The sequence below is a fragment of the Echinops telfairi genome, unplaced genomic scaffold (assembly GCF_000313985.2).
Source record: "Echinops telfairi isolate 266 unplaced genomic scaffold, ASM31398v2 ScPeMD7_9;HRSCAF=40, whole genome shotgun sequence".
NCBI classification, from domain to species: Eukaryota; Metazoa; Chordata; class Mammalia; order Afrosoricida; family Tenrecidae; genus Echinops; species Echinops telfairi.
Genome location: NW_022103906.1, coordinates 45,836,579 through 45,861,804, shown reverse-complemented (window position 1 = coordinate 45,861,804; position 25,226 = coordinate 45,836,579). Strand labels below are relative to the sequence as shown.

Sequence of the window (25,226 nt, the reverse complement as noted above, 5' to 3'; positions counted from 1 at the left end):
CCCCTGGATCCTGCCCTACCAGGTCTCCCACACCCACCTCCCCACCAATTTGGATCGCTTGTTGTTCCCTTGTCCCTGGGTTTGTTATCCCCTCTGTTTTCTTTTTAATAGCACTATTATTTCAACCTAATATGTAAATATTTGGTCAATGAATGAATAGTTCTCTAAAGCATCATTCTTTTGAGAGTATTAAATTGTGGATACATTTTATTAATGATTGTTGTATTTACTGTCAGCTGCTTATAGTGGTAAAGAATGTTTTTTACAAAATATTTTCACTTAAAATTATAAAATAAAACAGTGATACTTAAAAGGATATAAATTTCATACAGTTTAAGCAGTGACTTTTCTTTTTCTTCCCTGAATTATATCTAGTAAGTAGCTAATCTTTAAAGTTCAAATGATGTTCTTTGCTAGTCTCTGGTTTTGCTCCTCTGTAATTCTCGTCTCCATTTACTATTAACCTGTTTATTAGATTAGTAGCGTACAAAGTTTTTTTTGCGGGGGCATACAAACATTTACTTTATCTTCTGCTACAAAGAATATTCTTTGATTCTTTATCTCAGATTAACAATTACTCTTTCTTTTTATGCCTCGACATTGCCCTTCACTTTTAAAAGTAGATTTAAGGTGTTCTGGTTTAGCATGGCCGTATTGGACTACATGAAACACTTGGTATTGTTTTGAGTCTGATGATAATAACAACTGGTCTTAATATCATTTTCACAATTGTTGCTGAGGTTAGTGTAAGAAAGAAAGAATGAAAAATTTTTTAGTTTAAAAATGACCACTAAAACACACTTGTAAATTACTATACATCATTTGCTCAAATTTTGACTATTCAAAATTTAACTCAGCAAAATCCTCATATAAAAATATAAGTACTTTCCAGGAGTAAATCAGAGAGCAGTAATCTGGATCTAATTTACCTCTCTACCTAAGATTAGTATTTCTTCACAATATTGGTTTTTCTTTTGAAAAAAACCATTTTGTCTCATGAGAGATTACATTAATAGGTTTCATAGTTTTGAGATATTATGAACAAAATTACCAACATTTTTCTCCTTAGGGAAATACCAAAGTTTTCATTTGTAGACTTCCTTCAGACATTTTCTTTAGCTTTAAAAGTGTTGAGCTATGAAACATATATTTTAATTTCATTATTATGAAAAAGAATGTATTCCAGGTAGAGAAATATCTTTAAATTGTTAAAATTCTGAGAAAAAGTCTGCCTAAGCACCTACAAGAAGTCTTCAAAAAGTTTCCAGAAAAATTGAACTGAAAGTTAATGGAGTTTTTCCATGAACTTTTTGAACCCCCTTGTATTATAGTTTTATGTAACTGAATTATTTGTGTGTCATGTATCTCAAGGCATGTAAAATGCTTTAATTTGATACTTCTTTCCCTTGTAGGAAGATACATTTCAGCAGTATGTGAAACCAGAGATTAACACACAACTTTCGGATTTCTGCATCAGTCTCACTGGAATCACTCAGGTTATAATTCTCTGTCCTTTTTTCTCTAGCACTGGAACGTTTTGGGGGGTTGAGCAGTTATACGCAACGAAGCAGTGAGGTGGTACTCTGAAGATTGACGGCACACGCAGATGTGAAGTGGTAGAACTAGGCATAGTTCAGGATGGTCCCAGTGTGTGTGGGAGAGTAAGACAATGGAGAAAATAGAGCTGTAGAAGAGAGGGCAGCTCTCAAAGGTTCTTAGGTGTGCTCTTTCCTGGGAACCTGGGCAGTCTGGAGGTTTTTAAGGAGGAGTGCAGTGCGGTGTACATTTTAGGAAGATCAGTTCCTGCGGTGTTATATCGTATGGTGTGGAGAAGTATGAGATTTAAGATTGAGAGACAATGTGAGGGTGTGAAAGCTTATGATTTAGAAGAGAATTTCAGTTTCTTCACTCTGGAAAATCAGCATGCCACTAGGTTGAGGCTCGAGAAGAAGAGCCACATGGGGATGACCTTAGACATTGGTGCTGGGCTTTTGTACTGTAATTGAAAGCAAGCCTAATGTTTGGCTACAAATAACTCTTATCTTAAAAACGAAACTTCCCAGTGGATCTAAATCAAGGTACATTATGAAGACTTTAGAAAATAAACAATACTGTCTCTTACTGTCCACCTTTATCTAACATATGAGTCTTTTGTAAGATTACGTGTCACTTCTTTGCTTTTTATGCTTTATTTTTATATCCTCAGGATCAGGTAGACAGAGCAGATACCTTCCCTCAGGTACTGAAAAAAGTAATTGACTGGATGAAGTTAAAGGAATTGGGCACAAAGTATAAATATTCTATATTAACAGATGGGTAAGTACCCAGAAAACGTAATCTTTTTAATTTGTCTTTTAAAATGCCCATCACTTAACTTTTAGAGTAGCCACAAAGAGTATTATCGCTTGCTGAAGAGTCCATTCTAACCCATAGCACCGCCAGGACAGAGGAGCACTGCCCGAGCGGGTTTCTATGCTGTGAGTCTGTGAGGAAGCAGACTGCCATGTATTTCTTCCCCAGAGCAAATGGACGGGTTGAACTAACAGCCTTTTGGGGGGAGGAGTCAGGTGCCTTAACCACTGCACCACCAGTCCCATAGGAGCCCAACATGTTCCTTTCACATTATCCCTCCTTAAATTCTGAATCCCCAGGATAAAAGGAGAAGCAAAGCTCTACATGATTAGAGGAAGAGTCATATATAAAAATAAAATGGCTTTCTGAAGACTCGTAATTTATCAGAACACTTTCTTGTTTTAAAAAAATGTGCAAACTCTTTTCCTTGGCTTTTAAAGTTGAACCCCACCTACCTATTTATGTAATCCAACTGCCAGTATTAATGTGTCTTGGGATTACAAACGTCCAACTTGGGTAAGTTTAGCTTATTGACAGTTGGAACTGGTTCTTAATATGTAAACTTGCCCTCCCTTTGAAACGATGGAACCAACCCCTACTCCAACAGATTCTGTCCCAATCACCTTCACCACTTGCTGCATCTGCAGCTTTTAAATCACTGAAAAGACGTCTAAGAGGCTTGTCCTGGACTAAACCAAAACCAAACCCACTGCCCGCACATTAATTCTGACTCACAGTGACCCTATAGGACAAAGTAGAACTATTCTTTAGGGTTCCTGCGGTCGCAAATCTGTTTGGAAGCAGACTGCCTCATCTTTTGCCTGTGGACTTGAAGCGTTAACTTCTTGGTTAGCATCCTGGTACTTTTCTCCTAGGGCACCGTTTGCACTGGAAACCAGAGCTCATTGCTATTGAGTAGATGCTGACTCATAGTGACTCTGCATAGGGTTTCCAGGGCTATACATCTTTGTCACAGGACAGCTTCTTTCTCCTGAGAAGCAGCTAGTGAGTTAAAACTGCTAGTCTGTAAACTCAACATGGATTTTGTGTCACCAGGGCTCGCTCTTTTCATGGGTTACAGTAAGGCTTAGTAAGAACCCAGTGGCTACACTGCTGCCTGGAAGATATGTTCAAGATACTTAAAATAAATGGACTCTATGATGTAAAAAACAACAGTTTTCCCTAGAAAGGGGTGAAAACAATCAAAACTAAGGAAGAACCATGGATACCTGCTTCTACTTAGTTACAAGTTTAACTTAAAGACCTAATTTAAAACAGATCTTTTTGTGATCCTTGGACTGCCTGCTTGTTTTATTCCCACAATTTTACCACGATTTATCTTTTTTCCTATGTGCTTTTTCTTTTCTCTCCTGAAAGGTTTTTTTCCAACTATATCTTTATTATTATTCAATGTCTGCCTTATGTGTTACCCTACACATTATAAATCACATTCACTCTTTCCCCCCTGAAATGTTATAGTCTCTGTGATTAGGATCATTTGTATTGGCAGCTAATTGAAAAAAAAAAAGAAAGAAAGATTAAAACCAGGATTAAAGACATTGATTCAAGACAATCATGCCATAAAAGCCAAAGAAAGCCCTAGAAAACTTCTGTGTCAAATAATGGACACATTCTAAACATGAGTTATCACCTACATAGAGGACTTAGCGGTTGTTGATACAATAAGAATAAAATAATTACATCAGAATTAACATTTAAAATTTTTTTATCAAAATATTTCATTATAGAAGTATTAGAAAATATTGATGGAACTTCTAGAAATTTGCTATTGATTTTAAACAAAAGAAGAGCTGTTCCTATCCAAGTGGACAGGTAGTTTCTGCCATAACAGTATTTATAGTTCTGGAAAAACTGTCAGGTCTGGGAGAGGTCTTTTAAAATCCATACAATTTTGCAATCAGATCATTAACAACAATTTATAATTCCAGAAATATTTAGATAGGTTAGGCAAGCAGTTCAGGCTAGATGGGAGTTGCCTGAGAGAATATTTAAAATGCAGAAAGGCAGTAGAATCCTGAAGCAGGCACTCGTTTGAAATTCTCTTTATCTACAAATGGAAAGTACTCTGGACACCAGTACACCAGCTGGACTGAGGACTTTTTTTGCTACTAAAAGCAATAATTTCTCGTGCCATTATTCCTCCTGTTTTACCAAGGAAAAACTGGGTTTAAACCAACAGTTTCTGCATTATACAGTCACTATTCTACTTAATTATCCAAGTTGACTAACTACTTGATAACCAGGAATTTTTTCTTTCAAGGTTTTTCTGTGCTGTCCACAAGGTTCTCGGTGTTAATTCCTTTGAAGTTTTTCCTTCTTCGTGATCTGTTTAGTCTGAAGCCGTTTTGAAAGCTGTCCTCCTCGGCTCACTGCTGGTATTGTGCAGTGCTAGTGACACAGCTTCCGTGTCACCACCGACCACGAACTTCCAGTTATGTTTCCAATGTATGCATCAGCCACTAAAACTAATAAAGAAATGGAAGAATTTTACCAACAACTTGATCAGGCATGCATTCAAGATGCATTGATAATTATTGGTCATTGGAATGCTAAAATTGGAAACAAGGTGGAATAGTAGTTGGACAATATGGCCTTGGTGACAAAAACAAAGCCAGAGATTGCATGATCGAATTTTCAAGACCTATCGCCTATAACTATTTTCAGCAATGCAAAAGGCGATACATGTGGAATTGTCCAGAGGAAATACACAGAGATCAAATGGACCACAGCTGTGGGAAGATACGACGGAGAAGCTCAATATCAGCACTAGAGCCAGGCCGCGGGCTGACTGGAGCAGACCATTAGTTGCTCAGATCTAAGTTACGGGTGAAGCTGAGGAAAATGGAAACAAGCCCACGAGAGCCAAAGTACAACCTTGAGTGTATCTGACCTGAAATTCAAGAACACCTCAGGAACAGATTGATGCTTTAATTAGCAGTTTTCAGCCTGTGGGTCACGACCCCTTTCACCGGGGTTGTTCGATTCATAACAGTAGCAAAATTACAGTTATGAAGTAACGAAAATAATTTTTAGTTGGGGGTCACCACAACATGAGGAACTGTATGAGAGGGTCACAGCATGAGGAAGGTTGAGAACCACTGCTCTAAACACTAATGACAGAAGACCTGATGAGCCGTGGGATGTCATATAGTAATTATACAAGAAGAAAGCAAAAAGTCATTGCAAAGGAAAGAAAGAAAAGATCAAAGATAACGGAAGCGACAGATGATGAAATTAAAGAGCTGAGTTCAAAAGGCAGCTCAAGAAGACAAAATATTATCATGAAAAGCACAATTTCCTAGAGTTAGAATGCCATGGACGAACACCTCAACATTTTTTAAATTGAACTCAAGAAAAATTCAAGCCTCGAGTTGTAATATTGAAACATTTTGTGGGCAAAATACTGGATGCTGCAGGAAGCATCAAAGGAAGGTGGAAAGAATACATAGAATCACTGTACCAAACAGCTAGTTGACATTTGACCATATCAAGAGGTAGCATGGTACTGAAGGAAGTCCCAAGTTGCACTGAAATTATTAGCAAAAACAAAGCTACAGGGAATGATAAAACACCAATTGAAATGTTCCAAGGTGAAGAAACACTGGAAGCACTCAATGGTTTATGACAAGAAATTTGGAAGACAGCTACTTAGCCAAAAGACGAGATGGGATCTGCACTGCTATCCATTCCAAAGAAAAGTGACACAACAGAATGTGTAAATTATAGACCAGTATTATTAATATCACATATACGTAAAATGTTGCTGAAGGTCATCTAACAATGGTTGCAGCAATACATTGACATCTGCCAGAAATTCAGCCTTGATTCAGGAGAGCACATATAGCAAGGACTATCCTGGTTGATCTCAGAACTCGGCTGAAAGCAGAAAATGCCAGAAATATGTGTACTTGTGTTTTGTTGGATATGAACAAAGTATTCAACGGTTTGGACTGTATCATCCTTGAGAAGAACAGGAATTCCAGAACCCTTAATTGTGCTCATGTGGAACCGCAGTTGTGGGAACAGAACAAGGGACTACTCCATGATTAGATTCAGGAGAGGTATGCATTAGGGTTGTCTCCTTTCATCATATTGATTCGATCTGTATGCTGAGCAAATAACAGAAACTGGATTATGTGAGGAAGAATGCAGTATGAGAATTGGAGGAAGGTTGATTGACAACCTGTAATAGGCCCATGACCCAACCTTGCTTGCTAAGAGAGGAGGATGACTTGAAATAATTGCCAATTAAGATCAAGTACTGTAGCGTTCAGTGTGGATTGCAACTCAGTGTACAGAAAAACACAGTCCTCACAACTTGACCAATAGATAACATCATGATAGAGAAAAGATTGTCAAAGGTTTCATCTTGCTTGGATCCACAATTAATCGTCATCGAAGCAGCAGTCAAGAGATTAAATGATGCATTGCACTGACAAATCTGCCCACAACCTCTCGTTGAAAAATAAGGGTGTTTCTTTGACAAAGTGCACCTGACCCAAGCCATGGTATTACCGCTTCATGCGCGTGTGATATTTGGACACTGACTCAGGAAGGCAAAAGAAGAATTGGTGCATTTGGATCACAGTGCTGGTGAACAGTATTGAAAGAACCACAGACTGCCACGAGAGCAAACAAACCTGTGTTGGAAAAAGTTCAGCCATGACGCTGATGAGAAGTGAGGATGGGAGGACTTCATCTCACGTTCTTTGGGCACGTGATCAGGAAAAAGTTCCCGGAGAAGGACCTCATACATAGTAAAATAACGGGGCAGCAAAAAAGAGGAAGACTCTAAAGGATTGAAGGTAAACAAGTGGCCATCTAGCTGAGAAGCAACAAAGCCCACAGGGAAGAAGCACACCAGCCTGTATGATCATGAGGTGTTGATGGGATCAGGTATCCAGGCATCATCAGAACAAAAAATCATATCATTGTGAATGAGGCGGGGAGTGCGAGTGGAGACCCAAAGCCCATTTGTAGGCCACTGGAGATCCCTTGCAGAGGGGTCTCGGGGAGGAGACTAGTCAGTCGGTGCAGTGTAGCAACGATGAAACATACAACTTTCCTCTAGTTTCTAAATGCTCCCCCCCGCCGACTATCACGATCCCAATTCTACCTTGCAAATCTGTCTAGACCAGAAGATGTACACTGGTACAGATAGGAACTGGAAACAGGGAATCCAGGGCGGATGATCCCTTCAGCACCAGTGGTGAGAGTGGCGATACCGGGAGGGTGGATGGAAAGGAGGAACTGATTACAAGGATCTACGTATAACTTCCTCCCTGGGGGACAGACAACAGAAAAGTGGGTGAAGGGAGATGTCGGACAGTGTAAGATATTACAAAATAATAATTTATAAATTATCAAGGGTTTATGAGGGAGGGGTAGCGGGGAGGGAGGGGGGGGGAATGAGCTGATGCCTGGGACTGAAGTGGAGAGCATATGTTTTGAAAATGATGAGGGCAATGAATGTACAAATGCGCTTTGCACAATGGATGTATGTGTGGATTGTGATAAGAGTTGTATGTGCCCCTAATAAAATGATTTTTTTTTAAAAAAGGAAGACTCGACAGCATAGATGGACACAGTGGCTGCGACAGTGGGCTCCAACCACGCTTGTGAGGATGGCGCAGGACCTGTTTCATTCTGTTCTGCAGAGTGCCTATGAATCAGAACCACCTTGATGGCACCTAACAAGCTTTTGTTTCGCTTTGTTTTCTTTCAAAGCGTACGTCCACAGAGACCTTATGTGATACCTAGCTTTGAAAGTAAAGTAGGAAACAATTATTTTAGAATTATGAAAAAAATACTACACCTACATCGCTTATCAGAACCATAAAATCAATCAAGGGAGCCTAATCAGAATCAGCCAACTTCTAGTTTTCTGTGATTAAAACATTTTTTCCCTCCATGAGTCCTTTGGGGAATTCGAGGTTAATTTGATCAGCCTGGTGTTATGTGTCAATGTGAGAATGGCAACTGACATGAAAACTGAAAAAAACCTAGAATGATTTAAGATGATAATTTGAAATAACAATGGAATTTATTGTATCCTTTCCCCCCCTCGCCTTTTAATTACAAGGTCATGGGATATGAGTAAGTTCCTGAACATTCAATGCCAACTCAGCAGCCTCAGATATCCTCCCTTTGCCAAAGAGTGGATCAATATTCGAAAGTCATACGGAAACTTTTACAAGGTAAAATGTGTAAAACTTAACTGATTTAACTCCTTTCTAACTGATAAATTTACTATGTTCTGCATGCAGATTAAGTTGTGATTTACCAAGTTCTTTTCATAGAAATCAAACAAAAAAACCCTCATTCACTGCCATCAAGTGGATACCAGACTCAGAGCAAACCTGTAGGACAGGGTAGAACTGTCCCTTTGAGTTTCAGAGACTGAGCTATTTATAGGAGCAGAAAGCCAGGTTTTTTCTCCTGACAAGCAACCCGTGGTTTCGATTGGCCAACCATGTGGACCACAGCTGTGCTAGTCTGGGTTGACTAGCGAAACAAATTCATAAACACGCATATGTATATAAGAGAGGTTTATATACAAGAGCAGTTGAACATTGAGAAAACTTCCCACCCCAGTCCAGATTAAGTCCATATGTCCATATTAACCCATATGTCCAATACCAATCTATTAAGTCCTCTTCAGACTCCTGAAACACATGCAGTGACACTGAGTGTAGAATGGTCACAGACCAGTGGGTAGAAAGTCTTTGAATCCAGTGGCATTGTAAGCATCTCAGTGCTGCCAGGGGTCTCTATGTGGCTTCTCCAGCTTCAGAGGTCTGGTTGCATCAGGGTAGGTCCATGTGACTTCTACAGTTCCGGGCACTAAGGTAGTTCCTTGTCTTGTCAGCTGCAACACCATCTCCCAGGGAGTGAGCAGAGAGGTATGTCCCGCCTCCAAGGAAGAAATACAGGATTCTCAGGAGAAGGCCATGCCCACACGGAGGCCTCATTGGCTATGATCTGATTGACAGACTAGACTCCACCCCTACACCCATGATCCTCAACACAAATGATTATATAACTACCACAACAGCCTACTCATAGGACATATAATCAGTAGTTACTTTTCAGATTCCTAATTTGTTGAGATTTGCTAAGAAAGGTAAATCATTTTTCCTAATGAAGTTATTTAGACAAATTAAATGAATATGACCTTCAGTGACAAACCTCTCAAATTGTAGTTATTTAATGTATGCTTGCTTCTGTAACAAGCAAATCATCTCCACTAACTGCCCTTTTTTTTTTTCTTAAAGTAAACCTTTAATTTTTTATTTGTCTACCTTTTAAAAATTCGTTTAAACATTTAATTTATACGATGCATATGAATTTTTCAAATAGTACAGCATCCCTTACCACAGTCCTTACTAGTGCTGGTTCCTAGTCTTCCGAGGAAGATATTGTGAAATTTTTGTTTTTGCCTGTTTAATATTTACCTTGTTGTGTGGTTCGACACAACATAAGTTGATTTCAAGGCGTGACACCATCTACAGGAGAACTGCCCTGACTTACCCTGGCTGTAATGTTGATGGAAGTAGACTTGAGTCTCTGTCCTTAGCACAGCTGGGTGGGTTTGAACTACCACTGACCCTCTGATCAGTAGCCAAGCACTTAACCATTTATGCCACCAAGGCTTAATGTTTATTTGCTATTGTTTGTTGCATGTTTATAGTAGTTCTGGGATTTTAGACACTTACTCCTCTGCTGTGGACGGGAAAGGTTTAGCTGTGAAACCACCGCTCCTGCCTGCCCTGCCCCTCCCTGCGTCTTTCTCACATAGTCCACTTCCTGTCTAGTCACCCCAGTATTCAGTGCCTGTGTTCTTAGGACTGTGCAGAATGCTCTCCAGCTTTCTTCAGATTGAATAATTGGCTCCTTTGTTGCCCATTGATCTGCAGTCAGACTCTTAAAGTCTCTTCTCAAGGGCTTTCCTTCACTGGACTGTCATGCATTGTCGTCATTTCCCCTTTACTGCTGCTTTGTGGTGAAGTGAATCTATGGTAGTTTTATGAGAAAAGGTGCTTTTCCTGAAAAACATGGTTGTGTGGGGGAGGGTGGGGTGGAGTGCATTTTGTTTTGTTTTTAATAACATTTTCATAAACTGAGAAATATCCATGAGTGGTGGACTTGAACAAATGGCTCACACGTGATAGCTTTGTATCACCGTCGTCAGGCCCTGTGGCGTACAGGAGAACAGAGCACCACGTGGTGGTCTTGTGTCATCAGCACACTTACTCCTACGGTTGAGCCTGTTGTTGCAGCCACTGTCAGTCCATCTCATTGAGGGCCTTCCTCTTTTGCGCTGCCCTGTACTGTACCCAGCATGCTGTCCTTTTCCAGGGACTGGTCTCCTGATAACGTCCCAAGTCCACGAGACAGAGTCTTGTTATCCTGGCCTCTAAGAAGCATCCTACTGTACTTCTTCCAAGCTGGATCTGTTTGTTTTGGCAGTCCATGGTACTTTGAATGTTCTTCCCCAGGACTGTCATTGAAATGCATCGCTTCTTCCTTCCGTAGTCACTGTCCACCTTTCACATGCGTATGAGGCTATTAAAAGTACCCTGGCTTGGGTCAGGCACACTTCACTGCTACACACCCGAAGCACCCTCCTCTTTTCCTAGAGCTAGCCAGAATTTGTACTGTCATGACCATGCCTTTGTTTTCTTTTATGGCTTTACTATGTGTATGTACATCCCAGGACCTTAGCACACTGCTGTATGGCGACAACAGAGGGTCTTCTCCCTCCCCCTCGCTTGAGAATCTGACCGCAGCTGAGGTGGGGTCCCCAGCTCCTCTGTTGAAGTGGTTTCTAAGATGTGCACAGAGAGGGTGATGGGTGGTTCATGCCAGTAAGCAGGCTAATACTACTGTCTTGAGTTTTTATTAACAACATTCTGAGGTAAGTTACTACCAACTTCAGTAACAGAAGACCTCCTACCATTTTCTCTCCAACCAGTTTTGTTATCACTAACTCCATGTTTATATTTTATGTGCCTTGTAGCATAATTGAAATTTTAATATATATTTGCCTGCTAATCCATGAGTTGACTGCATTTTGCATGCATTATTGATTTGAAGATCTTCATTTTGAATATTAGTCATTGGTTATATTTATAAGTATTTTCCTGTGTTATATGGATTTAGGTTTTCACTTATTTTGTGATTTTCTTTTTTCAATACTTTATGTTTTGAAAAATCACCACCATATACAAAGGTAAGCAGTGGTGCAGCGAACCATCCTAGCCAGTTTCAGCCGTTCCAAACTCAGTCAGCTTTGCTTTGTTCTACACTTGTGCACCTTTTGGTTTCCTGATGATTCTGATGCAGATCGCTGAGTTTACCTCATCAATAAACACTTCATTATATGTCTTCAAAAGATAGGATTCTTTACAAATATGTCTCCATGCCTAGAAAAACTGACAGTAGCTTTATAATATTACCAATTATTATGAGGATACATATTACTGTACGTTTGGAGCAGAATAATATCTATATATTGGTCATTGGTTGAATTGCCTCTTGAACTTCTCAGACATAGACTTCCTTGCCATCTCTTTTGTTCCGTTCCCTGCCATCCTAGAGCTCTTTAGGGTTCCTGACACTAAATCCTTATGGGAACGGACAGCTTCATCTTTCTCCCAGAAGTGACGAGTGGGTTTGAACTTACAGTTAGTAATTAAGTAGCCTGTGCCGAATCCATGGTGACCAGTGCTCCTTTTTGTGTGCTTCCTATGTGATTTTATTTTTTAAAGAAATTGACTAGTTTTTCTATACATTTTCTGTAGTCTTTTTTGCTAGATGTACATATATTGTTACCACCATGTTGATACAGTGGCTACAACAACGGGCTCAAACATGGGAATTGTAAGAATGGTGCGGGACCCGGCGGTGTTTCATTCTATTGTACAAAGGGGTGCTATGAGTCAGAATGGACCTGATGACCCCTAACAGCTAGAGTTGGTGATTTACTCTGATGTGTGCGCCCCTCTTCTGTATTTATGTCATGTAACGCATAAAAGTGAACTGTCGCTTACATCAGTGTGATCAGAAAGTTGTAGGTATAATAGTATAAAGACACTGCCAGTGCTCTTCTGAGTAGATGTTTTTGTAGTTTATTAGCCTATCCTTTCATGCTTCCCCCGCCGTGTGTGTGTGGGGGGCACTTCTCTTCATAATAGATATCAACTCGAATGCAATCAGTAATGTGAAGATCGGGCAAAAAGCATTGCAACTTGGATTCCAGAAACAGGTTTAAACCTGTCTCTGATCAGTGGATGGCTGGAAACACGTTCTCAGTAATACACGTGGCTTAGTCTTGTTAGGGTTCCTTTATAACAGATATCTTCGTGCCATGGAGAAAGTGATTTTGAAATCAGGGATAATGTAAAAATTTTAACAAAATTCAAGTGAACGTCTTCCCCAATCATTGAAGCGTTATAACACGTTTATGGGACTGCTGCCTCACGTAAGATAACAGTGTTTAGATAGAGTGAGTATTTTAAGGGTGGTTGAGAGCCCAGAGAGTGAAGCCCACTAGTCTTGTTGAATGAAGAAAATGAGGCCGAGGTTCAGAAACTGATGGCAGAAGATCATAAGATGACCATTGACGTGATGGCTACTGAAATGTACAGGTTCCTTACAAGCACCGTGAAGGATTCTAGGCTTCCCAGATTCGCCGTGCTACCACAAGTTTGTTATGATGCACACAGTCAAATGCCTTGCGTTGTAAAGAAAACCCAAGTAAACAGTTTTCTTGTGTCCCGTTTTCAGCCAACACCCATCTGACATCAGCAGTGAGATCCCTCATTCCATCTTCTCTTCTGAATCTTCCTCGAATCTCAGATAGTTCCTTGACACACTGCTGCAACCATTGTTGAGTTCAGCAGAATCTTACTTGCATGTGATGTTGGTGAGATTTGGTATTTCCTTGCTTTCTTTGGGAGGCGCCCAAATAGGGATCTCTTCCAGTTGGTCAGCTAAGTAGCTGTCTTCCAAATTTCTGACATAATGAGTGAGTGCTTCCAGTACTTTATTAATTTGTTGAAGTATATCAATTGTTATTTCATCAGTTCCTGGAGCTTTGTTTTCTTTCAGGGCAATTTGGACTTCTTCCATCAGTACCATCAGTTCTTGGTGATAATGCCAGCTCTTGAGTGATTGAATGCCAACTAATTATTTTGGGTACAATGACTGTGTTTCCTTTCATCTTGCTTTGATGCTTCCTGCACCATTCAGTGGCTTGCCTATAGAATCTGACCATATTACCACTCGAGGCTTGAATTTTTTCTTCAGTTCTTTCAGCTTGAGATATGCTGATCTTGTGTTTTCTATCAGCGTTCTAATGGCAGATCTTTGCACATTTGATTATAATACTTTTTCTTCGTGAAAGCTGCCCTTTGAAAATATCTGTTCAGCTCTTTTACTTCTTTGCTTCCTTTGGCTTTGGCTATTCATGTTCAAGAACAAGTTTCAGAGACTCTTCTGACATCCACTTTGGCCTTTTTTTCTTTTTTCTTGACATTTTAATGACCCTTTACTTCATGTCTGATGCTCCTGATGTCATACTTGACATACGAGAGGTACCCCCCAAAACTGGAAATTTTTCAAAATTATGTATTGAAATATCTTTTTACAAAACAACCTTATCACCTTCAAAGTACTCTCCATTACACCTTATACATTTGTCAAATCTGAAATTCCATTCTTAGACATTTTTCAAACATATGCTTGAATGGCCGATAGCACCTCTCTCGTTTTTCCTTTACCTCTTTGATGTCATCAAAGCACTGTCCTTTCATGTCCCTCTTCCTTTGCTGAAACAAAAAGAAGTGGCATAGAGCAAAGTCAGGTGAGTCAGGTATGTGGAGCAAGAGAGGCCTGTTGTTTTTTGCCAGAAACTGCCACACTGAGATGGCTGTGTGAGCAGGTGCATTGTCTTGGCAAATCCAGCCCCCCTTCTGCCACAAATTACCTCCTTTTTGCCACACACTGTTATGCAGTCTTTCCTGAACCTCTAAGTAGAAAGCTTGATTAACAGTCTGACCTGGTGGAACAAACTCCAAATGCACTATTCCCCCACACATCAGGAAAAGCAGATGAGCATCATTTTGTTTGGGTGCCCCCTTGTCAGGTCTTCTGCCATCAGTGCTCGGCGTGTCAAATCTGCCTTTAATTCTGAATTCTCAGAATTCAGACGAGATAGACTCAAGATTGGATTTTGACTCTTGTCACTTAAAATGTTCTTCAGCTTCAGCCTGACCTTACATATGAGCAGTTGCCGGTCTCTTCCTGTTTTGTATACCGATATTGAGCTGCTCCATTGTCTTGTGTCACAGATGTGGTCAGTGTGATTCCGGTGTATTCTATTTGGTGAGGTTCACATGTACATCAGTAGATGCTAAAGAATGCTTTTAACAAACTCAAACAGCCATTCATATTAAGGATTATCAGCAAATTAGGAATAGAAGGGAGAGGAACCTGGTAGCATAGCGGGTTACATGTTGGGCTGCTAATTGACAGGTCAGCGGTTTGAAACCATCAGCTTCTCCGAGGGAGAAAGAGGAGGCTCTCAACGTCCTTAAAGAGTTGCAGTCTTGGAAACGCACAGAGGCAGTTCTGCCCTGTCCTGTAGGTCACTATGAGTCACAATGGACTCACTGGCAGTTTGGTTTAATGTCTTCGAAAAATATGTTCAAGATACAAGAAGGGAAATCACCACACTTCTTTTCCAGCTTGAGCCATATGTTCAAAACAATCTTAATGAAAATCTTGCAAATTATTTAATGGCTATTGACAAATTGATTATATGGCTTGTATGAAAAGACCAGAATTGCCAACACAATACTGGAAGAAGAACAAAATAGGAGGACTTGCACTGGCTGACTTCATGCCTTAACTGGAAAGCTCTAGTGATCGTGCCCGTGTGCTGGAAGGTTTAACAAACGGACGTGTGGAACAGAATGGAAACATAGTCAGCTCACCTTGGACAGAGGAACAGAAGCAGTCCAGTGGAGGCCATAGAATCTTTTTATTACACGATGTTAGAACACGGAACACATGCAAAGATCTAAACAGAACAACCCCATATCTCAACACTAACCCTACATCTCTCACCTAAACTCACTCAAATTGCATCACTTGCCTAAATATTGTGAAACTGCAGAAGGGAACGGGGAAGGAAGTGCAGATGGCCTTGGACTTGGTGATGAGTGTTTAGATTAAGTACAGAAAGCAAAGTTCACCTGGAGGGGACGTCGGGTGTTCTTTTCCTTTAAAATTTAAAGTAAACTTTAAAATTCAAAGCTTACCCTCTGTGAAATACATATATATATATATATATATATATATTTTAATGAAAAAACAAAATGAAGCCATGCTGCAGTTACTGGGAAAATATTTGCAATGGGTAAGTGATCTGACCAGAACCTCACCAAAGTGCTACATACATATAGCTGGTTAAGCACGTAAAAAATCCTTTCCATCATATGTGTATTAGCTGGGTTTGTAAGTGAAATCAGTGAGGTGCCTGTCATTGTTAAGTGCCATTGTGTTGTCTCCAACTCGTGGTGGCCTCCCATACTGGAAGGAAACTGCTCAGACTGCACCGTCCTCAGAATTGTATTTGAGTTCATTGTCGCAGTCACTGTGCCGGTCCATCTCTTTGGACGTCTTCCTGGTTTGCTGACCCTCGACGAAGCAGGATTGCTTTTTGAGGGATAGGATGTCCAAAGTATGTGAAATGACCTCAGAACGGTTGCATTCTCGTTGGCAATGCACAATGACAGAGCACTTTGGAAGATGGGCTGGTAGTTCTTACAGAACTGCATAGGGGCTTCCCAGTCACTCCCTCATTGCTCCGCAAGTCCCCGAGGGCCCTAGAACTTGAAAACGCATGTCCACACCAGCCCCCTGCACACGATGCCAGCAGGGAAAGCGGGGTTTTTAGCTCTTGGTCTCGGAATTCACATGGTTTGAAAGCATGAATCTCATTTTACCCTCATGATTGACACTGCCTCTCTGAAGAAAGCTGTGCGTTGTGGCACTGTCAGGGTTTCTCTCTTTCATTAAAATTATAGTGCCTACCTTTGATAGGGCATAAATATATCTTGTCCTCTTTGCAGCAGAAAATGCTTTTTAAATTTCATCCTTATTTTATAATTCTTTCAAATGCGACAACATGCCATAGTAATGATCTGTTAACAGAATAGATTGGATAGAAAAGCGGTTATTTTCAGATTATCTTCAAAACCTCCTTGGCATCATGTGACATGTCACCAATATGTTGGCCTATCTTAATGTTCCAGAATGAGAGCCTTTGACTTTTTCCTTCTGCATTTTGTCTTAGCATTTGACTCATATTGTACTTGCTGGCATTATTAAATTCTTCTCAGCTTAAGACTTTTGGGGGCAATAAGTTTTACTCTTAAATAATTTGCTTCCTGAACACTTTTGTTAGTTGTGAATTTTTAAGCATAAACTTTATTTTGCTTGCTTTGAAATTCCAGTAGCCTTTAAGATAATCAACATGGCTTCCTCGTCACTTAGCTACAATTTGTACGTAAGTACCTTTTACATTCTCTGGGGCTCTCTGTATAAGGATCCGTAGTGGAACAGTGGTTAAAGGGCTTTGCTTCTGACCAAAAGATAGCTATTCAGACCCACCTGCCACTCCATAGGCAGAGCTGTGACAGCCTGGGTCTTTATAGATTTGCAACCTTGGGAACCCTATGGACTAGCTCCACCCTGTCCTGTAGGGTCATTGTCAAATCCTTTCTCTTAGACTACCACATCTTTCTCCCCCAGAGCTAGTGAGTACTGGGGTGTTCAAACCGCCAGTCGTTCAGCTAGCAGCTGAATACTTAACTACTGGGGCGCCCTCTTCATAATACACTTCATTTCCAGTTTACCAATGTTTAGATTTACCAGCTGCATAGATTAGAACAACTGCAAAAGTAGCGGGAAGACAGCGCTATAACTGACTACAAATCCCATCTTTAGAAAGAAGATTGCTTTCTGATTGTCTATGGCTCTGTTAAATCCTGTCCACTCCTGCATTCTGGTCAGCCAGGAGCAAGAAAAGGTGAACCCAGATCACACCATTGCCATGAAGCTGATTCAGACTCACTGACCCTGTGGTGGGGAGTAGAGCTGCTCCTCAGTGTTTGTCTCCAAGACTGTCAACGGTTACAGAGCAGGCAGCCTCATCTTCCGCTAGAGAAGAAGGGATTGGGTTTGAACTGAGGCTGTGACTCTTTACTGGAGCAGATAGCCTCATTTTTTCTTCCAGGGAATGGCTGCCGGATTTGAACTGCTGAACTTGCAGTTAGAAGCCTAGTACCTACTCAACAGGGCTAGCAGTGTTCCTTAAGAAATAGGGTATGGGGAGCATCATTTGGGAGAGAGATTCCCTTTGTGTCATATTGTTGTTGGTATCATTTATTCACTTATAACACGTGCAACAGAATACAGCACTGCCAGGCCTTGTGCCACCTTCATCATCGTTTCTGGCTTCGAGCCCGTTGTTATAACCACTCTGTCAGTCCATCATTGGAGGGCTCCATCTTTTCTGACAACCCTCTACAAAACGCCATGTCCTTCTCCAGGCACGGGTTCCTGCAAAGTGCATGGGGCAAAGTCTCGCCATCCTCACTTCTAAGAAGCAATCTGGTCATACTTCTTCTCCCAGGACAGATTTGTTAGTTCTTCTGGGGTTGTGTGGTCCATTCAGTATTATTCAGCACCATAACTGGAAAATACCAGTGCTTGTTTTTATTATTGGCTGTCTGACTTTTGCGTGCACGAGGTGACAGATAATAGCGTGGTTTGGATTGTGTGCACCCTAGTCCTCAAAGTGCCGTCATTTCTTTGAAATACGTGTGCAGCAGATTTGCTCGATGCAGTGTGTTGTGTAACTTTGTGACTGCTGCCTCCATTGGCATGCATTGTGGTTCCGAGTGAAAAGAGAATTCTGAGAGCTTCGTTGTTCTCTCTCTATTACTGTGCTGCTTACATGTCTAATCGAGGGGACTTGGGTTTCTTTCTGCTGAGCTGTGATCCATACCGAAGGCCACAGCTCTTTGCTTTCACCACTGCTTGACCTGCTCTTGACTTTCAGTAAGCGAGGTGTGCCATCTGCTTATGGAAGGTTGTTAGGGAACCTACTGTCACATTCTTCTTCATATTATACATATGATTTTCTAATCAGGGTCTCGGATTAATGTCTCCTCATACAGCTGAAGTAAGTATGGTGACAGAATACAACCATGACACAAACCTTTCTGCATCTTAAACCATGCAGTCGTACTCCATTGTTTGGTTTGAATGACTTCCTCTTGGTCTTTGTACAGGTTGTGCATGAGCATAACTTAGTATTCTGAGTTTCCGTTCTTGACAATGTTAATCCATAACTTGTTGTGGTCCACACAGTTGAATGTCTTCGCATAATCAAATAAAGCACAAGTAAACATCTTCCTCGTAGTCTCTGCTTTCAGTCAGTGTCCATCTGCTGTCGGCAGTAAGATCTTTTCAGAATCTGGCTTGACTTTCTGGCAGCTTCCTGTCAATGTTCTCCTGTATCCATTGTGTAATAGCAGGACTTGCTTGCCATGTCGTACTCTTACTTATCATGTACATTACACATGTGTGTATATAGAAAAGAGCGTTGGTGGTACAATGGATAAGTGCTGGGTTGCTAACTGAAAGGCCGGTTCTTTGAACCAGAGAGACTCATTGGGAGAAAGGACCTGACAGTATGCTCCCATAGAGATTTCAGCCTAGGAAACTTGAGGGCAGTTACACTTACCGTATAGGGTCACTGTGAGTCAGAATGGACTGCAGTGTGTGTATTGTTTTTTCACTTGTCTGAACAGTTTCAGTGAAGCCAGTGTAACCAGTACTGCCTGGATCCAAGAGAATAATGATAGAGAAAGGATTGTGCATTGCTTTCCATGTTTCCTTTTCTTTGGACTACGACATTTCTCTTTTGGGTGGTAGTATCCACTTTTCTTCCCCGTTTAAACAAACAAACAAACAAACAAACAAAAAGGGAATGCTAGTGCCTACCAGTTAAAGCTGGAGCCCTGGTGATACAGGGGTTATAAGCACTCAGCTGCTCATTGAAGGCCAGCGGTTCAGACCCACCAGGTGCTCCTAAGAGAAAGACCCCAGTCTCGGCAACCTGCTGGGGCAGATCTCCTCTTGTAGTCACTGTGAGTCAGAGTGAGTTGACAGCAACGGGCTTGATGGGGGTTGTTGGGGTTTTTTTGTTTTATTTTATGGTTAATCCAAGTTTTGCTGTGTATGTTTGGAGCTTTATAAAAATGACAGGTAAAGAGTGATATAAAAATAAAGTTTTGAGAGTAAAAAGAGATGGAAACGATTGTTTAAAGTACATTTTTTGGTGCTGTTTTGTGGAAAGCCAAAAATAAGCTCATTTTGGTATCACAGCTTAGACAATTATTAATGTTCATTGTGGGGGACCAACCTCCACAACCGAATGGATTCTAAGGGACGGTTGTGTAATTGAAGGGTAAATGAAAGAAACATCAGACAAAAGGAGTGCAGAGTGGGGACCCAAAGTCCATATGTAGCAACTGTACATCCCCTTACAGAAGGGTCACAGGGAGGAGACGAGCCAGTCAGGGTGCAGTGTAGCAATGATGAAACATACAACTTTCCTCTAGTTCTTTGATGCCTTTGATGCTTCCTCCCCTCAACTATCATGATCCCAATTCTACCTTACAAATCCGGCTAGACCAGAGGATGTACACTGATAAAGATAAGAGCTGGAAACACAGGGAACCCAGGACAGATGAGCCCTTCAGGACCATTGGTGAGAGTGGCGATTCTGGGAGGGTGGAGGGAAGGTGGGTTAGACGGGGAACCTATTACAAGGAACCGATTATAGCCCCCTCCCTGGGGGACAGACAACAGAAAAGTGGGGGATGTTGGACAGTGTAAGATAAGACAAAATAATAATTTATAAATTATCCAGGGTTCGTGAGGGGAGGGAGGGGGAAAATGAGCTGATACCGAGGATTCAGGTAGAAAACAAATGTTTTCAGAATGAGGAACAAATGTGCTTGATACAGTGAATGGATGTATGGATTGTGACAAGGTTTGTATGAGACCCCAATAAAATGATTTAATAAAAAAGATGGCAGCTTAATCTTGGTAGTCGCTGAGCTGGCTTAAACTTTCGTGTCCCTGAGCTTTTCTCCAGGGGAGCAATCTCTGATCCTTATCAGAGGGGAGTGGGCCGCACTTAGGGTGGAGTGGCCTGATCGCTCTTGATGGCAGACAGCCTTCACGCAGTGAACCTTAAAGGGTATAGTAGCAACCATGTGCTTACAGGCAGCATCTTAACATTGACAGTATTACGGGGGGACATTGTGGGGAATAATTTAGTTAGGGAAGTGTTACTGGGATTCATCTCCAATTCACAAATGTGAAGGCCTTCCTCCACCAGAGTCAAGGCTTCCCTGAATCCTTACATATGACCATAGAGAATTTGTCTACATATGCTCTTCCTTGTCCTCAGTTTCCCACATTTCATCGGGGCTCTTGTACATTATGTGCTTTGTAATTCTTCCAGTGACCCTGTGAGTTAACAGTGAAGTTGTTGCTATTTTATAAACTTAGAAGCTGAGTCTTAAAAATATCTAAGTAGTATAGACACAAATGCCAAGCTTAACCAAGTTAAGCTTCTTTCTGGTAGCAGTGTGAATGCAGGACAGTGGTGAGAGGTGCACTCGTATTAGAATTCGATGAGAGTGGAATTTCGCCCCAACTCTTCTGGGTTTGATATGCAGACCAGCACATCCCCATTCCCCAGTAATCTTCGCCACAGGCCAAACACATTCCCTGTAATTAATGGTTCGCTAGATTTCAAATGCCATAAAATGCTTAAATGCGTAAGGATCCCATCTGCTAGTATTTTCACCTAAAATTCCAAGATAATTTCTTAACTCTGAAAGCTTCAATTATCTAGTTGGCCAAGAGAGTACTGTCCTTTGCGTTACTGGATTTGTCTGTCACTGTTGCTCTTGCTGGGCCCTTTACCCGTGGCTGCGTAAGAACCGGGAACTCCCTGCTGTCTAGTTGGTGGACAGGGTAGGACGGCCCCTGTGAGTTTCTGAGACTAACTCTTTACAAGAGTAGAAAGCCCGGTCTTTTTTCCACACAACGGTGGGTGATTTCGAACTGCTCGCCTTGCAGATTGCAGCCCAATTCATAACCACTATGCCACCAGGCTCCTTTAATAGTGCAGTTTAAATTATTTATTACGTTATCTGTCTGCTTCAGGTTCCTAGAAGCCAAACCAAACTGACAATCATGCTGGAAAAACTGGGAATGAGTTATGACGGGCGGCCTCACAGTGGACTCGATGACTCCAGGAACATTGCTCGGATCGCCGTGCGAATGCTTCAGGATGGCTGTGAACTCCGCGTCAACGAGAAAATGCACGCCGGACAGCTAATGAGTGTATCCTCTTCCCAACCACTAGAGGGCACGCCGGCTCCACAAATGCCACACTTTAGAAAACAATAGGAAGTTTTTTCAGTGAATCTTCCCTCCTAACTGGAGTTGCTGCAAAGAGGTGGCAGATGAATACTCAGTGAATTGGTCCTTTGCAATTCCGAGCACCTTGAACATTTAAAATGCTATTTCAGTTATACTTGTAGCTAGTTATATCTATGTACATGAACAGATTTTGTGGGAAGGGTGTACTGAATTCTTTGTCACCAGCACTTTTGAGATGAGCAGTATTTGTTACCCAGTAATAGTTCCTGCTTAGAACTGAATTTTACAATTTAAGACATCAAGATGTTTTCCTTTTGGTTTTAAAATGCAAAGTTTAATTGGCTCTCCCCTTGAATGTTACCTTTTTGGTGTTAAAAATAGGATACATTTCTACATTGACATAATTTAGATCAAATCATTTCATAAAGTTCAGACAGGACTGGAAGGCAGGCCTTATCTAGTGTATTGTTTTTAGGAAATATCATCGTTCTTGTATGAATTTCATAAAGTATGTGGTACACATACATATATGCCTGTGTTTCTTTTCAACTCATAATTTGGAGACTGGTGCTATATGTTAAGGAGTGTCCAGTCAATCATTTAATTACAGATTAAATCAATGAAGTCTGGAGAAAATTTAAAGGGACACTAGAGAGACAGTGGCTGAGTGATCAGCTGCCCCGCTGGTGGTAGATGTGGCGATCTGCTTCCGTAGTAAAGGTCTTGGAGACCGTGAGCCAGTTCTACTCTGTTCTAGGGTTACAATGAATTAGGAACGACTCGGCACTATGCTCTTTGTTTTGTTTTATAGTTTGAGCTTTATATTACGTAGATAAATCAGTGGGATTTTAAAAAATTGGGGTGCTATTGTTCATCTTCCTCTTGTTATATATATATCTGCTCTTAGTTTCTTAAATCTAGGAGACCATGCTTTCAAATAGACTTAAAATTAAGGGTTGCCACTTAATTTTGCATTTGAATTCAATGTTGTGAGTCATATTAATAGGTCAAGTAATGCTTTCTACCATGTCTTATGTTTTGATTATTGAGAATAAAAGTAACCTTGGCCTTCACTAGAGTTAAGCCAGGAGCGTGCTTGCTTGATCTGATCGGACACCGGTAGGGACTGCTGGGATGCCCACGTGCCACTGAGTTGGTTCTGACCACCGGTGGACAGTAGAGCGACACCCAGCCCGGGCTCTGCCATCCTCACAGTCTTCCCCATGCGGAGCTGGTTGTTGCCACCACCGTCTACATCCCTCTGAAGACTCTTCTTCCTTCCCTCGCCTTCTGTTTTGCCGAGCATGGTGTTCTTCTCCAGGAGTGGTCTCCTGATAACATGTCCAAGCACACGAGATGAAGTCTCACATCCTTGCTTGTAAGGAGCGTTCTGACTGAACTTCCTCTAAAACGGGTTTGCTTGTTCTCCTGGCAGCCCATGGTGCCCTAAGTACCCTTCACCAGCACCACAATCCAAATGTCTCGATTCCCTGCCGGTCTTCTTCATGTATTGGCCACCTTTCACAGGCGTGCAGGCAACAAGTAGCATGGCGTGGGTCAGGCACACATTAGCCACGGGCTTGCCTTCTGACGCCTTAGGTTGTTTGTCCCCATTTGCCCAGGACAACACACCCTCCAAGTTCCCAACTGCCCCTTCCATGGACATTGACTGGCTCCAAATCAAATGAAGTCGTTGCCGATTTTAATCACTTCTGACTGATTTTCGGCTGCTTTGTGAGGCTCTGACCTTGCCCCTAATTTCATTTGGGATTTTGCTGAGACCAATGAGACTTACTCTGATTAAGTTGATGATCTTGCACATTAGGAGTTCATCTTTCTATTCTGATTTAAATTTTTCTTTTTTTTTTGTAGGTCACTGCTTTTAAGATATTTCACTGCTAGTGATTTAATTCTGACTCCGAGTAACACTATTGGACAGGGTAGAACTGCCCCGTGAGTTTCCAGAGCTGTATATGTTTATAGAAGCCTCATCTTTTTCCTTCAGAAAGGCCAGTGGCTTGGAACTGCTGACTTTTCGGTTCAGTGGGACTCTGGGAGATAGCTGATGCTGGCAGCTCCCATAAAGATACACAACCTCAGAAACCCACAGGGGCAATTGCACCTCGTCCTGTAGGGCTGCCATGAGTCCGAATTGACTTCAGGGTTGAATTTCTAACAAGCCTCCTGCTGTCCAGTCAATTCAGGCTTAGAGCGATGTCTGAGAGCAGACTAGCTCTGCTCCCAGGGTTTCCCAAGGTGTCAATCTTTCCGCTGGTGGGTTCAAACCAGAGACCCTTCTTTCAGTAAGCAGCCTGATGTTGAACTCACTGCACCACCAGGGCCCATCTAAAGAAAAAAAATACTATTTAGTCTTCAGTGATATCTGGAATCTCAGGTGGCAAACCCAGCAACCCGGTTACTTTGTGGAAGATGAGGCAGGCAGTCTGCTTCTGTAGATTGACAGCCTTGGAAATCTGAGGAGCAGCTGGACTGTGCCCTACAGGGTCACTCTAAGGAGCTCCAGGCCTGCTAAATGCAGGGCCTGGGTTCTAAACCACCCGCCTCTCCCTCCACAGGAGAAAGATGGGGTGGCTCCTGTCAGGGTCTAGTCTCAGGAACTCTACGGTCACTGATGAACAATCAATTTGGTAACGGGGTATAAGATCATAAGTTGGGGTCAACTCCAGGGCAGTGGGGTGGGTTTGGTTTAGATATCAACTTAACAATCGGCAACATTAGTTAGGCCTGTGGTTTTTCATACCTGCACCAGCCTACTGTTGTTCCCAGCTAGTTTTTCCATTAATCATGTTCTCTTGTCTGGTTTTAAAGACCTGCTGTGATTCCAGCCTTCTCATTCCAACTTGGCCTTTGGCACTAACTTCCTCTGTGCGTTGCACATTCAGTGAACCCTTAATTTGTGCTACACACATTCAAGTTTATTTCATTCAGTGCTGGCTGCTTTTTTTGTTGTTTATAGTGTTTTTGGCAAAGAACATAATGTCCAGAATAGTGTAAGTATTGACATTTTCAAACAAAATTTTCATCACTCAAGTATATCCAGTGACCGAGTGGGCATCGACTCAATGGGAGTGAGTGTGACTCATAAAAATGTATGAAAGTTTGTGTGCTCACCTCCCTGATACGATCGCTGAAGACAATGGGTGCATAAGCAAATGTGGCAAAGAAAGCTGATGGTGCCCAGCTATCAAAAGATAGAACATCTGGGGTCTTAAAGGCTTGAAGGTAAACAAGCGGCCATCTAGCTCAGAAGCAACAAAGCCCACATGGAAGAAGCACACCAGGCTGTGCAATCA

At 41.5% G+C, this 25,226-nt stretch overlaps 1 protein-coding gene across 2 annotated transcripts in view; it reads left to right on the top strand.

Moving 5' to 3' along the window:
• The window catches only part of ERI1 (exoribonuclease 1), a 34,820-nt gene extending 11,830 nt beyond the window's left edge, over positions 1-22,990 (top strand). For both annotated transcript variants that reach the window (XM_004696488.2, XM_045286962.1), the window contains exons 4-7: positions 1,413-1,496; positions 2,207-2,316; positions 8,456-8,570; positions 21,694-22,990. In XM_004696488.2, coding sequence (XP_004696545.1) covers positions 1,413-1,496; positions 2,207-2,316; positions 8,456-8,570; positions 21,694-21,939 — 555 coding nt within the window. In that variant the 3' untranslated portion in view covers positions 21,940-22,990. The remainder of the gene's footprint in view (positions 1-1,412; positions 1,497-2,206; positions 2,317-8,455; positions 8,571-21,693) is intronic.
• Positions 22,991-25,226: the final 2,236 nt, after the last annotated feature.